Raw genomic sequence first — 13,624 nt, 5'->3', positions numbered from 1 at the left:
CATTAACCACCTATGAAGAAAAAGAACTGTGCAGATTAGATTTTGCAGTGAGAACCTTCAATATCTTCACTTTTATAGACTGCTTTTTGAATCACCTCCAGTTTTTTTTTCTTTTTATGAAATAGCAGTGCATGCTAAGGCAGTTATCCTGGCAAAAATGATAGTCCTGCTGGAAGTGCCGCAGGCTGCACAGAAAATGCTATGGCTAGCTGCTGCAGTCACTGTTTGCTCATGCAATTAATCATAGAATTCTGTGTAAACAACTGCTTAATGTAAAACAGACAGCAATAAAAGTTCCTAATATAACATTTGCATAAACTGGTATAAATACTTTGAGACAAGAGTTGTTTTAAGATGCTGTTAGTGGACTTTGGACCCAACTAAATTCATTAACTCATCAATCTGGTCAGAATTAAACTATTTTTTCTAAACTCAGGCTGTTCAAAGAGCCATCTACAGCAGGTAATCTATTATTTGTTCATAACTTGTCCAAAGAACTGCACCTTGAGAGATCTAAATTAAGGTAAAGAAAAATGTTTTATTTATTTATTTTTTTGTCTCTTGTCTGTGACAGTTATGTTTGTATATTTGCTTCCTGCTGCAGCACTGCGTCTCTTCAGCAGGAAGCAAATATACAAACATAGCAATGAATGACACAAAAACACTGCAGAGACTCCCACACTAGGCTAAAAAGAAGAAAGTGGACATTAATTAAAGAAACACTGGCCTCTTACTTAGCGTCTTTCTCTCTCTGACACCCCCTGCTTGTACATTTTGCTGTCTGTTTATTAAAACAGATTAATTAGACTCATTGGTATTCTGCAATGCTGCTTCAAACTGTTTCTAACTGCAAGGATCAGCAAGGTCATAAATTTGAACTGTAAACATGGGGAGTCTGGAAGGAAACTAATAGGCCGCTAGCACTCTCTACAGTGAGACGTTTGATGGATTTTAGTGACAGTATGCCACTGACTGGACAGCAAATCCATCATTCAGTGCTTTTTTTTTAGCACAACTTTTCCAGCCTGACACAACTTATTCTAGTTAATTGTTTCTGTCTATCGTTTTTGTTTTTTTGTTGTTTTTTTTAATGCCAGTGATGCACTGCTGCCACAGCAGATAAATGTTCACCAGGCAGCAAATAATTTGTCATTCGGCTTGAGTAAAAGTCCAAAAAGGTAAATAGGGCTGTAAACATATGACAAATAAGCTATCTCATCAGCATGATTGATATTCCCCTTTTTGCTGCGGTGCAGTGTTTAATACCATCTGACAGGCCTCAGTTAGCATCAGCTTTCATTATCGGTAAAATATGAAAACAGTCTCCTTCAGTCCTGCGCCAGACAAATGATGTTTTCATTTGGAAGTTGAGATTGTAACTCTGAAGTCAGCGTAAAAAAGCTTCAAAGCACTGTATTTGTGGTCTGCAGAGTGTAATAACATCTTGTCGAAAGTTTAAGTCAATACACATTACCACAGAAACAGATATACAGCTGATGAAGGATGAAGAGCAACCTGAGGTCAATGAGTTAGCTGTAGCTTTTAGAACTGCATTGATAAGCAGAGTTTGTTTGGATCAAGCTGAGGCAGCAGTTTAAAACAGTCATTATTAATAAATTAGAGGTTTTTCTCCCAGGGTAACCTATTATTTCTAAAAGATTTTCTCCCTAAATTGAATTCGGTAACTACAGAGCGAAAAGTCTTTGTGGGTAATGTGTGACCATCATTCAAGCTGTCGTTGCATCTGTTCTGACAGTAAAAGTTGAATATCTGGTGAGATAAATGCTTGCATGGAAGGTTTTTGGCCCTGGGTTGGCTCACAGTCCAGCCTCACAGAAACAAGTCCAGATCGAAACAGTAAAAGGCCAATTGCAGCACTAAGTTTGTTTAGTTTTTTGACAATAAAAACTCTGGACTTCACTCATAGATTTAAAGTGTTTGTACCTGACAGGCAATCATCATATTTATAATAATACTGAGTTATTTTATTGCATAAAAAATTAAACTTTAAAACAATATTTATTGTATTTTGGAAATAGGTCAAAACAGCTTCTGATCTGAATGTTGTAAATATTTAAAGAGGCGTTAATTGAAGACTTTTAATGTTCTCGGCTGAAAGCCTGAATTAGAAGAGATTAATGGTTTTTTTATCTCTTCACAAAATAACTTTTAATGTTCTTAACTTGAGCTATGCACTAAAAAAAGAGTAATCTAATGTAAAAAGCTGAGAAACTTCTGTATTATGTTAGCTTCTCTAAAAATGTGTCAGAAAATAAAATTCTGCTGGAGGCGTTGAGATCTTGTCAACACCTCATGATTCATCTCAGCTTTGTTTTGTACTGACCGCTGTGTCCTGTCTTCTACTTTTTTCTGTTCAGTTGCTGTCTTTATTTCAAGCAAGACACCAGCTGATGCAATATGAATGTTTTGTCCTTTATCGAGTGGATCTGTGTGCAGACGTCTGTGAGTGTGTGTGTATGTGTGTGTGTGTGTTGCAAAACCAGGCTGTTTGTGAGGCTTTTGGTGCTCACAAACATCAGACACTTTACGCTCCTGTGGTGGCAGACAGGAAGGGAGCCTGTTGTCAAATTTTTTCATCATTACCTTCCATGCCCTCCTTCATCTTTCTCCCTTGGAAGTTAAAAAAGTAATCAAAGGCTTGGCATCCGACAGCTCTTTGCCGCTTCCCTGTAAAATTTTCTTTTTCCTCCCCTGAATATATTGCAAATACCGGTGCCTTCTCTACAAAAGCCCCTCACCTTCAGAGGTGCTGAAAATCTCTGCTGCTTGTCTCAGTGGATCCGGGCTTGTGCTTCTTTTGACATTTCTGCTAAATGGAAGATGCTTTGCCACTCATTTAAAAGCACTGTGACTTTGTTGAGAGCTCTCTGAGAGCCCAGCTGCCTTTTTTCTCCTCATAGCTGCCCAATAACGTGGGCTCCTTGCTGCTTCGTCCTGCCTGTCGCATCACAGTACCAACCTGAACATGCTGCTGAACAGACCACAGAGAAGGACGTCCAGCAGTGTCCTGAACGAACATCAGACTAATTCCTGGATCACGGGAAGAGTTCAGGCTCCTTGGAGAGAAGGTCTTGCCTGAATGGTTGGAGAATGTCGGACATTAGTGCTTTGGCAAATCAAATACTGAGTTAGGAGTGAATGATGAATAGGGAAATCCACAGGGTGTTAATAGTTCCCTTCTGGGCATGTAATTCTCTCTTTTCTTGGCTTGCTCTTTCTTAATGTGTGTGTATGCATTCTCTGCTGTGTTTTGGTCACAGTTCATGCAGCTTTCACTGAATTAGAAAAAGTTTTGGTTGAAGCTAATTATGTTTCCTTATCTCGTATATCAGTTACTGTATGGAGCACATGATGAGTCAAATCATATTTAAAAATAAACGGATTGATCCATGATGCCTGCATGAACAGATAATTATAAACAACTTCAGGCTTTAGTCACTGAAACATGGATTAGCAATGCATTTGTCTTCTTCTTCATTGTTGCATCTTTTGTCTCCTCTGATTGTGTTATTTAGAAGATGAAGTGTGTGTTGTTTTTGTTTTTTTATCCCTTCAAGGATGACGAGCCAATCACTGGAGGGGCTGAAGGCAGAGACCACACCCACATCAGGAAGTTCCTCAGCCAGCATCACAAGAAGTTACCATGGAAACCAGAGGTAACACTTATATTAACATGACTGTACAATTTTTTGTGCATTTCCCTCAATCATCAACTTGTCAAATCCTAACTTTATTTTTTGTTTAGAATTATTGCATCAGTTAGACATGTGTGTATAGTTATATATAAAAAAACATTGGCAAGAATAGCCGCACAAGCACAGGAAATCTTTTATCTTTGATCCATTTTGTGGAAATAATTTTATTAATGAGGCTTATATTAAATATAACATCACAATGCTTTCAGTTCTGCTTTTAGTAACGGAGACAGATATTAAGAGACAAATTGAGATCCAACTTTTTTCTGGTACTGACACACACAAAAAAGATATGTTACTTAGAGATAGCTAATTGTATGAGGATGATCATATTTAATCTAAAAGCACAGGGTACTTTTGAAGCATCTGACTGAATATTATAAATTATTGTAATTAATGCAGATTTTCAGCTCACTTGCTGATGTCGTCTTCAGCCCTGTTGCAACAAAAGGAGCAGCAGAGAGGGCAGATTGAACAGTGGGTTAGTGAGAAAGAAAGCAGCACCAGATTTGTCACATGTTCAGCAGAGCTTAATTAAAGGTTTGAGCATGTATGCGTGTTTCCAAATCTGATCTGTAAAATTTGGCTTGTTAATCACCCCCACCCATTATAAACATTTACTAAGCACAAATGGATCTGGGCAAATAGTCGAAGATGGAGTTTTTGTTGTCTTCCCTACAGTACTCTGAGTATACTGTTACTTTTTAAAGATTTATTTATAATCTTTTTTTTCCCCAGGCAGCATTAGAGGGCTGCTGAACACAGCAAGAGCTTGATAATCTGACAATACCTGTGGTTTTATTTCAGCAGACTCCTTTGAGTTACCTCACCTTTACTTTTATGTTGTCTCTGTGCATTACAAAGCCCTAAATCATCTTTATAACTCTGAAACACATTCAAAAATAACACTGTCAAACCAAAATATCCTTTTTTTATTTATCCATTATTTCTACTTGTAGTTGTATTGTGTCACACTGCCAAAAAACAATGATTTTACTTTGAATATTCACTCTTATTTTTGTATGTTTGTTTTTTAAAGCAAACACGAGTAAACTGAATTTTAAAAGGCCTGCATATAAACATGCATGATGCATTTGAATTCATTTAAATTGAAGCCAAGCTAGGATGAAAGCCAAACAGCTCTCTGAGTATTGAGCATGTTGACAATAGTAATTGCACAAATGCAACTGGATTTCAAGGCTGAATCACAGCAAGCCACTTAATTTAAAATGTTCTTTTTTTTCCTGTCCTTTGTTTTTTATCATCTAGTTTGTTAAAAATATAAAAACCATATGATACTTTTGCGCTCTATGACTTGTACAAGGTTTCATTGACCAAACATATTTTTTAATTTATGGTGTGGATTGGAATAGGAAAGAACGCTTTGAAGAGAAATAAATTCTGTAGCATCCTCACTGGTTTTGCATCAGGCATGACAAGCATCAAAGCTGTTTTTGTAGAAGTCAGCACAGCTTTTCTTTGACTGATTTCCAGCCTACGGTCATGGTAGAAATAAAGTGCACCTTCTTTTAAGTTTACAGTTTTACATATGAGCATACAATAAAAATATCTAGTTATTTTCAGATATTATAACATCTAGAAGATCTAAATGCACTAAAGAAAAATAATCATAGAAGCTAAGTGTTGCTGCTCAAAGTATATGATCATCAGTAAGTGGCTTTGGTTTGCAAAGTTGCTTATGAATAAACCACAACACACTGGAATCTGTTTCCTTTGGACAGATAAGACCAAGCTTTAAGATTAGGCCCTAATGCATAAAAACACATTTGTCTTTAAACCAAATTCACCACGAACTCTCTATACCAGTCTCTATGACAAGCCCCAGTTGAAGAAAATGCGACCCACTTTTGGATCGTGACCCACCATTTGAGAATCACTGCTTTATACCTACTGTTTAACACAGTGGTGGAAGGCTGTTGGCAGAATCAGTCATTTCCTCCTCTGTACATCAAAGTATTTTAGAGTCACATGTGACGCCATCTGTCCAACAGCTGAAGCCTAATCCCTCAAACAAATTGACATGCTGCGGTAGGACCTGTGTCTGAAAACTTTTATGAGCTGAAGCAATGCTGTAAAGAGTTTCTCTATAATGATGTGAGAAAGTGAAAAGTTTACATAGAAAACAAAGTTCAAGTTTTTAATTTATCTCACACTGCTGTTCCGCAAAGCCTAAACCAAGTTTGTCAAAAATCCTATTAACTCTTCTTTTTTTCTCACTTGTGATCTGTTGAAATTACCAGCACTCATTTGGTGAACAGCCAGAATGGTAGAGAACTGAGGGACCACTCAGCTGGCACTGTCAAAAACAATGAACCAAGTCTGGCTGAAGTGGAGCAGTTCAGTCTGCCAAAGACTGACCCAGAGAGGTTACTCGGACATCACACACATTCTCAGTCAAAAGCAGTTGTTTTGCAGAAATGAAAGAGGACAGTCTCAGTTTCTTCATGAACTTTTATACCAGCAGAGGAAAAAGGACTTTTTTTTGACATTGGGACTCGTGTCGGTTACACCAGGTTGACTTCAGTAAATACTGGTGATCTGATGAGCCGCTGAGCTCATCCAGAGGTGGCAGAGGATTAACACTGACATGCCGCTGCGTGTTTGTCTGTCAAGGACACCAGCACGTCATGGATACTGACAAGAGATGGAGATCAGAGTGCAAGCTATTGGCTGACTTTTCAATTGTGAAGCAGGAGTCAGGGATAAAGGGATGAGCTGTCATTTCCAGCTAAGCTGATGCAGATCCAGACAATTGAACATATCAAATAGTTTTCTTTAGTCGAGAGAAAAAAGAATGAGAAAATAATTAGATAGTTTAAAATATTGCAGACCATATTATCAGTCATTAAAATACATATATATGAGTTTAAAAAAATTGTAATCTCATCGATAATTCTCCTAAGGTTTGCTGTTGGAAAAAAAGAAAGAACAGATAGAGGATGAGGTTCAGCTGACGGGCTTACCAACCCAAATTTTCTTTCCTCTGGCTCCTTCTAGAGATGAAAGATCTCAGAGTCTTGAGGCACGTACTTTCCCTGAGGTAGATTTGGACAGCCGGTTATTTTCCACTCAAGACGGAAGTGAGGAAGATCTTGTGGCTCAACACAGACACATGACTCATATGGGAGCAAACATCACTATTGTATCCTCTCAAAAAAACAAAACAAAACAAAAAACAAAACACTGTGACAAAACCGGAGGAGGAATTAGATCTTTTTTTCTGATCCTCTACTTTTGCCAAGATGATGTGAGTTTGATGCAGGAGAAAGGTGTCTGATATTTTTCAATCCTTCCAACTCCTTGGCTTTGTCTACCTGAAATGTTGAACAGCTAGCGGTTAGCGTGATTCTCTTACTGGTTTGTCCTCAGACATGGATAAATGATTGACAGCTTGTTGCAGATAAAAAAAGGAGCCTTTTTTATGATCCACAATTGAACATCTCTACTGCAGCCATTTTCAGCCTGTTCATGCTCCATTTTGGGCATTAGAAAAGATATGTGCTCATGGGACAGATGGCAGATTATACAAATCCTCATTACAGTAGTTGATGAAGCTGGAATTTAGATCCCATGAACCTTGTCTTCTAGTTTTTGCCTCTCTCCTCGTGTGAAATGAGTTGCTATTACCTCTTACCATAAAATCATTCTGTTTTTATACTTTTGAAAAGCCCATTTTCTCCTCTGTCTACCTACGCACTTATCTTACTTCATTTTGTATCTATATTACCAGAACAGAAAAAGATGAGAGTTGCATGGGTGCTTTCTATAAATACAGATATTTTTCATGAACTGGCAGTCTGATCATGTTTGCATTTTAATATTCCAGATCAGCTAAACTGCAGGACAACGTTGTTGTGTATCAACAGCAATTAAACTGACATTCCTGTAGAAGCAAAGTGGTATTGTACGTATATACCCCTGTGATTTTTTTGCCAGGAACATCCTATCTTACTTTTCTTATCCAGGTGGGATTAACCATGTCAGCTGGTGTGATAGCTCGTCGGTGGGAGCACAGAGCAGCCATTTGTCTGTGCCTCGGTGCCAGCAGGAGCGCAGAAGGCTGTACCACATTTTGAAAAGGGGAGATATCCTCCTGGAGAAAAAAATAAATAAAATAAAAAAAGATGATTTGCACTTTGGTTGATGGTGCGACCAGATGGATGAGAGAGAGGGGATACTGGAGAGCCGTAAAGATGAAGATGTGCGAAAACAACCTCACACAATTGTGGAGCTGAAGACGAGGATGGTGATGATGCACAAGCACGTAGTTGTTTGGAGTAGCATAGAACACCTCTTTTTCATTTAAAGTGTCTTTTTTAATGAGTTCTTATTTAGCCTCTTTGCTGTTCACCTGTTACTTTACTGTCTTGTCTTTTTTTCCCCCTCTTTCTCTTAGTCTTTAACAGTTGGCGTTAATTGCTTCTGTCTGTCTCGCTCTCCCCATCTCCCAGTGGCAGTCAGAGGTGTTTTTGCTGTGAAACTGTAGACTTTTAATGGCTAAAATGACCCAGGTTTTTGCAGCGTTTGGCTCAATATCATGTTCTAATGCCTATAGTCACAGTGTTTTGGGTCTTTACTGAGCATTTACTGTTATCCAAGTTGCTAGTGGATAAATAAATGTTACATATACAGTCATAACTATTAAGTGCAGAATACAATCTACAAGTTCAGAATTTATTTTGAGTTAAGGATCCCTGACATTGTCACATGAAGAAATACCAATTATTATTTCAATTATAGCAAGCTGCTTTTGCTCTCCATTCAGCAACTTTTTTTTTCTAAAACCATTTCTGAGGGTCGATGTATACAAATGGTAGCTCCATAAAAAGATATGTTAACAAGTCTAAGCTTTTTAAATCTTTAGTTTTATCTCTGGGTTTTATTTCTTCTGCTACTGAGCGCTCAACTTTATGAGTCATCTTAGCTGGATTGGAAAAAGCAGCCAGTGTTATAAATTGTATAAAGTGTCTGTCTATTTGTGCAGCAAGTTAAAGGCAAGTGAAGTCAAAGTATTTTCAGCTCACACTTTCATGCCTTGGTGCTCTTGATTTGTGGATTTAATTTTAAAGTTCGGTCCTTATTGTTCTCTCAAATATTTTATTTAAACTGTTCTGAAGAAGGCGTTTAAGAAAATTCTACATTTGATTAAGCATGTGTCAAACTGCAAATGTGTTTTTGCATGTGTTCTCAAGCGCTAGCGCCAATCTTTGGTGATTATCACAGATAAACTCCCCTCCAATTTTTTTAAAAAAGTACACGAGATTGCAAGGTCATGCACATACACTTGCAACTTAAAAATAACATCTGAGAATGTGGTTAAGAATAAACCAAAAAGATTTATATAATCATGTAAGAACGCACATACTGTAGTAAAATAACAGATTACTGATAGGTGGTATTTGAAATGTGTCAACCTCCTAATGATTGTTGTAGATGAGCTACTTTACCCAAAGGAAGAAGAACGAGTTAGTCCTGACCAGATAATGATTATAACTGACAGAGATTGTCAGATTTTTAATGGGGGAAAGTTGAGAAAACCTGCCTGTCTATGGAATGACAGTGTCACTGATTTTAAAACAAAGAACAGTAAATGATAAATGAAAGTAAAGAAGAGAGTAGCGGTCTCTTTGTTAGCCAATTATTGAGTGTTTGAACTGCCCAGAAATGTTTAAAAAGGCATATATTTTGATCGTATCCTTATGAAACTTAGAGACAATCGGAAAATCAAACAAACAAAAAAAGAAATAAATTGCTAATTCACCACATAATCAAAATTACTATGATCCTCCTGAGAAATGAAGAGGCAAAAAGAAAATGAGATAGAAACAGCGTAGTGCTGTGGCAGCTGACAGCTGAGCTCAGGGAAACTAAAGACAGAGAGGTGAGGAAGTGACAGCATTTGGCACACAGACAAAGGTAGAGAGATGGATGCAGAAATAGAGAGGTCAGAGGGAAGACTTGACAACATTAGGGGGAGTGTGACTGAAAGCTTTGGGAGAGACAAGAGAAGCAGTAATCACTGGAAACAATCTAATGAAATAACAAGAAAAAGGGACGGACAGTTCAGCAAAGTCAAGGAAGACAATGGCTGAGCTGATGCCACAGAGGGGGGAAAAAAAGATTCTTTTGCACAACACAATTCGATTTAAGCCAGAGCAAAAAAATAAATAAAATAAAAAAAAGCAAATTATACACTTACTCTCCAGCAGAAAGCTGAGTTTACAGCGTGTAGCCTCTCTGGGGCTACACTGGGATATGTAAATGTGAATAATTAGAAACTTTTAAAGCTGTCTGCTTATTGCTGTTTGATAAGAGGAAGGGGTCTGGCCAAAAAAAGTTGGCTTTTAGAACCCACAGGAAATTTATTCAAAGCTTTACATAAAGCATATTTACACAAGGACTAGACCTTTCTGCTAAATCATTCTAACCTCACAATCCCTCCCGTCTTTCTCTCTGCCTAGACATTTGGCATTCTCGTTCATCTTTCTGACTACCTGGTTTTCTCAGATTTGATTCTGCCCACTTCACAAATCCCCTGTCCCTTTTCCATTCTTTTTAAAATGTGAATTAGTCATTCCACCAGAAAGCATATAACAGCATCAACAAATATAATGTGTGCAGGAAAGCTAGGAGTCCCACTGCTTTCAAATGACATGTTTTCAAAACAAAAGTATCTCAAGCCTAATTCATGCGCCGTAATTGCTCCTCTGATGTCAGTGTGCAAGATACGTATTTGACCGTCAAGAAAGAAATGAGAAGGACCAATTTGTGTGAGGCCATCTGTTAGAATGCATGCGTGACACTTGGGGAGCATGACACCCTCTGTCAGCGTCTCTCTCCTTAAAACGTGGACACGGAGGCAACATGGGAGGCAGAGAGATGTTTGCCCTGAAATGCTGACAGGTTTCACTCTTTTAGCCTCTCTTAATAAAATGTGTGGAATTTTTTCTTTGTCTGGGTCAGGAGGTTAAGCTCACGTTCCTGAGTGATTGATTTGACAGCTGACACTTGTTGACTCCATGGCTAGCAGCTCCACAACACACAAAAAAGCTACATACAACAGTTGAAATGGGGCCAAAGTAGTGAAGCCAGCTTTTGCTTTGATCCGCTGTGTCTGTCCATGGTAATTTCAGAGGGAGCCAGCTTTCTGTTCAAGCTCTGTGTGATGTTCTAAATGTCTGTGGCAGCATAACAGTGGCAACCTGCTGAGACTGCTGTCATGCATTAAAGGATGCCATATGTGTGGACATTGTGCAGACGTGTGCTGAAAGTGGTTGTCGATCGTACCACTGAACTTTACAGGTTGCTGGATAACTTTGATCGCCTCTTAAGGGTTGACATTAATCAGCAGAGGTTGAACTGTCTGTGCAAATGTGTAAACAAGACTGAAAGTGTGAGGAGGTGTGGAAAAATTATAGTATTTGTAAAGTATAGGGTAGATTTTTTTTTTTTTACATTGTATTACTTCCTAAGCAATCCAAGTTTGTGGCTATGTGTGTGTGTGTGTGGGAAGGTGGATGTGTGTGTGTGGCTATGTGCATGTGTACACGAGAGAAAAGTGTACCCTAAAGCAGAGTGACTTCACCATCTGTCCTTGCCGTGTCCCATGATTTCCCTGTGTAATTCAGACAAATGTCAGACTATGGGTAAAGGAAGGGCTTTGACAAACTGCTCTGTTCCCTTTACCCTCTTGATGAGCCCTCTGTTACCTTCTTCTGTTAGTCAGGTCGGTGACAAACATTTGAAACTTCATGAGACATTTTTACCTACGATTCATTTCTCCTGTGGGGTCACGACATTAGAAATTACATACATTCCTGCACAAAAATAAGTATGTTCGAACAATTACAAACACAACTCTGTCAGGCATAATCACAGCTCCAGTAGCTGAAGGCTGTCTCTAACTTATTAACAGATGTGATGGTGCCATCGTATCTGTGTGTACTAACCTATGTTCTCCATGTGTGTTGGCAGTATAAGGGCCAGGCCAACCTTCATGTGTTTGAGGACTGGTGCGGTTCGTCTATAGCCCAACTCAGAAAGAACCTGCACTTCCCCCTCTATCCTCATGTAAGTATTCCCATTTTACAGCTAAAATATCATACAGCTCAGATTTGGTCTCAAACATAGTTAAATATCGAAAATTTATTACAAAGGTCCCAGTTACTCTTGTTTTGACATGTTCCTTTTCATTGGTAGTAGTTAGTTTTGACTAGTGGACAACCAATCTATTACTTAAACTAATTTTAGCCATCTTATAAATAATAGGCATTGGCCTCTAATTTTGACATATGTTATAAACACAGAAAAAAGGGGAAATATTGTATTATTACGTGAATGTACCATTGGGGTTCTCATCAAAATGTTTTTGGAAATAGGATTTGAAAAACTTGTTTGCTTCTTTTTTTTCCTGTTTTGCCACACAGTCAGGCAAATATTAAATGATAAAGCATGACTACTACTTCAAGTTTTTCACATTTAAGGATGTGTGATCATTGTCTTTTATTTTTCTGATTTGTTTTTTTTGTAGACAAGAACAACGGTGAAGAAGCTTGCGGTGGCTCCAAAGTGGAAGAACTATGGCCTGAGAATATTTGGTTACCTTCATTCTTACAGAGATGGTAACTAGTTCATTTCATTTGTCACTGCCTGATTTCAGGCTGAGGACCTTGAAGCATGTGTCCTTTATCAGATTGGACAATTTCCCCAGCCTTCCTAATCTAAGCGCCTCGAGCCACTAATGTAGTGGATTTGCACTTTTTCTGTTCTTTTTTTTATTGAGGTTTGGTGCCAGAATCTCACTGCTAAATCTCATTTCTGTCCCCTCTTGGCCCTGCCCTGAAACCCAGTTGCTATGGGAACTGACAAAGCCTTAATGTCCAAGTGCCCTTACACAAATTGCAGAATTGAAGCTAATAATTAGATTACCATTCATTTTAGACTCTCATATAGCTTTCACTAGTGACATGGCTCTTTGGAGCTGATGGTGTAAAGGTCGCACCATCCTTAGTGGCTCAGTGTGAGCTCTAACAAGTGCCCTTCACCTTTATTCTGCCAGACACAAGTAAATGTAAAGTACGGGTAAGTATTTAAACAGGTATGAATTACTCAGAGGGTTTAACATCCTGTACGTTTTTTGAGTAATCTGTAATCCTGAAATTGCATATGTACTTGGATTATAAAGCAATGTATCTGCTTTGTACATTTTTATTGATATTCTGTTTAATATAACATTTGTTTACAAATATCAACAGGGCGATAAGCCACTTACACCTTACTACAGCCCTGTGTGACCATACATTAGGGTGAGGGACAGATTTTAGTTCCAAAACATCTGAACAATGTTGGCTCTGTGAACTTTTACAAATGTAATTCTAATGTAAATGTTTACTATGGTAATATTTAAAGAACACAGCCGCCTTTTTATTCACTGGAGGTGGTAATATGGATCTGTGACTGTATTTATTTAAAACCACTGTAGACAAGCTAAAAAAGCTTGTGACGAAGAAACAGATGTTTAGTTAATGCTGTAACTGTGGTGATTTGGCTTTTTCTGGGTTGTTTTTATTTTAGTTCTCTGGTTTTGGTTTTGTTTTCTATTTGTAGTTATCTGGTTTTTGTTTTCTTCTTGGTTCTGTCCTCCTTGTGTTTGTGTTCTCATTTCCACTCTTCCCCAGTCATTCATTTGTCTGTTAGCCACGCCCATCTTCACCTGTCCTGAATAAGTAATCATTCCACCTGTTCCCACTCACCTCGTTATCCGCAGTCTTAAAAACCCGGTCACTCTTCCCATACCTCACTGGTCCATTGTCTAAGGTTTGTTTGATGTTTGACTCTCTTGTTTGCTTCGCTCTGTGTTCCTGGTTTTCTGAGTTCTGTTCCATTTA

The 13,624-nt window shown here is 38.2% G+C and overlaps 1 protein-coding gene across 1 annotated transcript in view; it reads left to right on the top strand.

Annotated features, from left to right (window-relative positions):
• The window catches only part of b4galnt4a (beta-1,4-N-acetyl-galactosaminyl transferase 4a), a 128,882-nt gene that overhangs the window by 67,486 nt on the left and 47,772 nt on the right, over window positions 1–13,624 (top strand). The window contains exons 3-5 of the mRNA XM_037978425.1: window positions 3,579–3,677; window positions 11,712–11,807; window positions 12,268–12,358. Coding sequence (XP_037834353.1) covers window positions 3,579–3,677; window positions 11,712–11,807; window positions 12,268–12,358 — 286 coding nt within the window. The remainder of the gene's footprint in view (window positions 1–3,578; window positions 3,678–11,711; window positions 11,808–12,267; window positions 12,359–13,624) is intronic.

The sequence above is a fragment of the Kryptolebias marmoratus genome, linkage group LG11 (assembly GCF_001649575.2).
Source record: "Kryptolebias marmoratus isolate JLee-2015 linkage group LG11, ASM164957v2, whole genome shotgun sequence".
NCBI lineage: Eukaryota > Metazoa > Chordata > Actinopteri > Cyprinodontiformes > Rivulidae > Kryptolebias > Kryptolebias marmoratus.
This window is presented reverse-complemented; position numbering and strand designations above follow the sequence as displayed.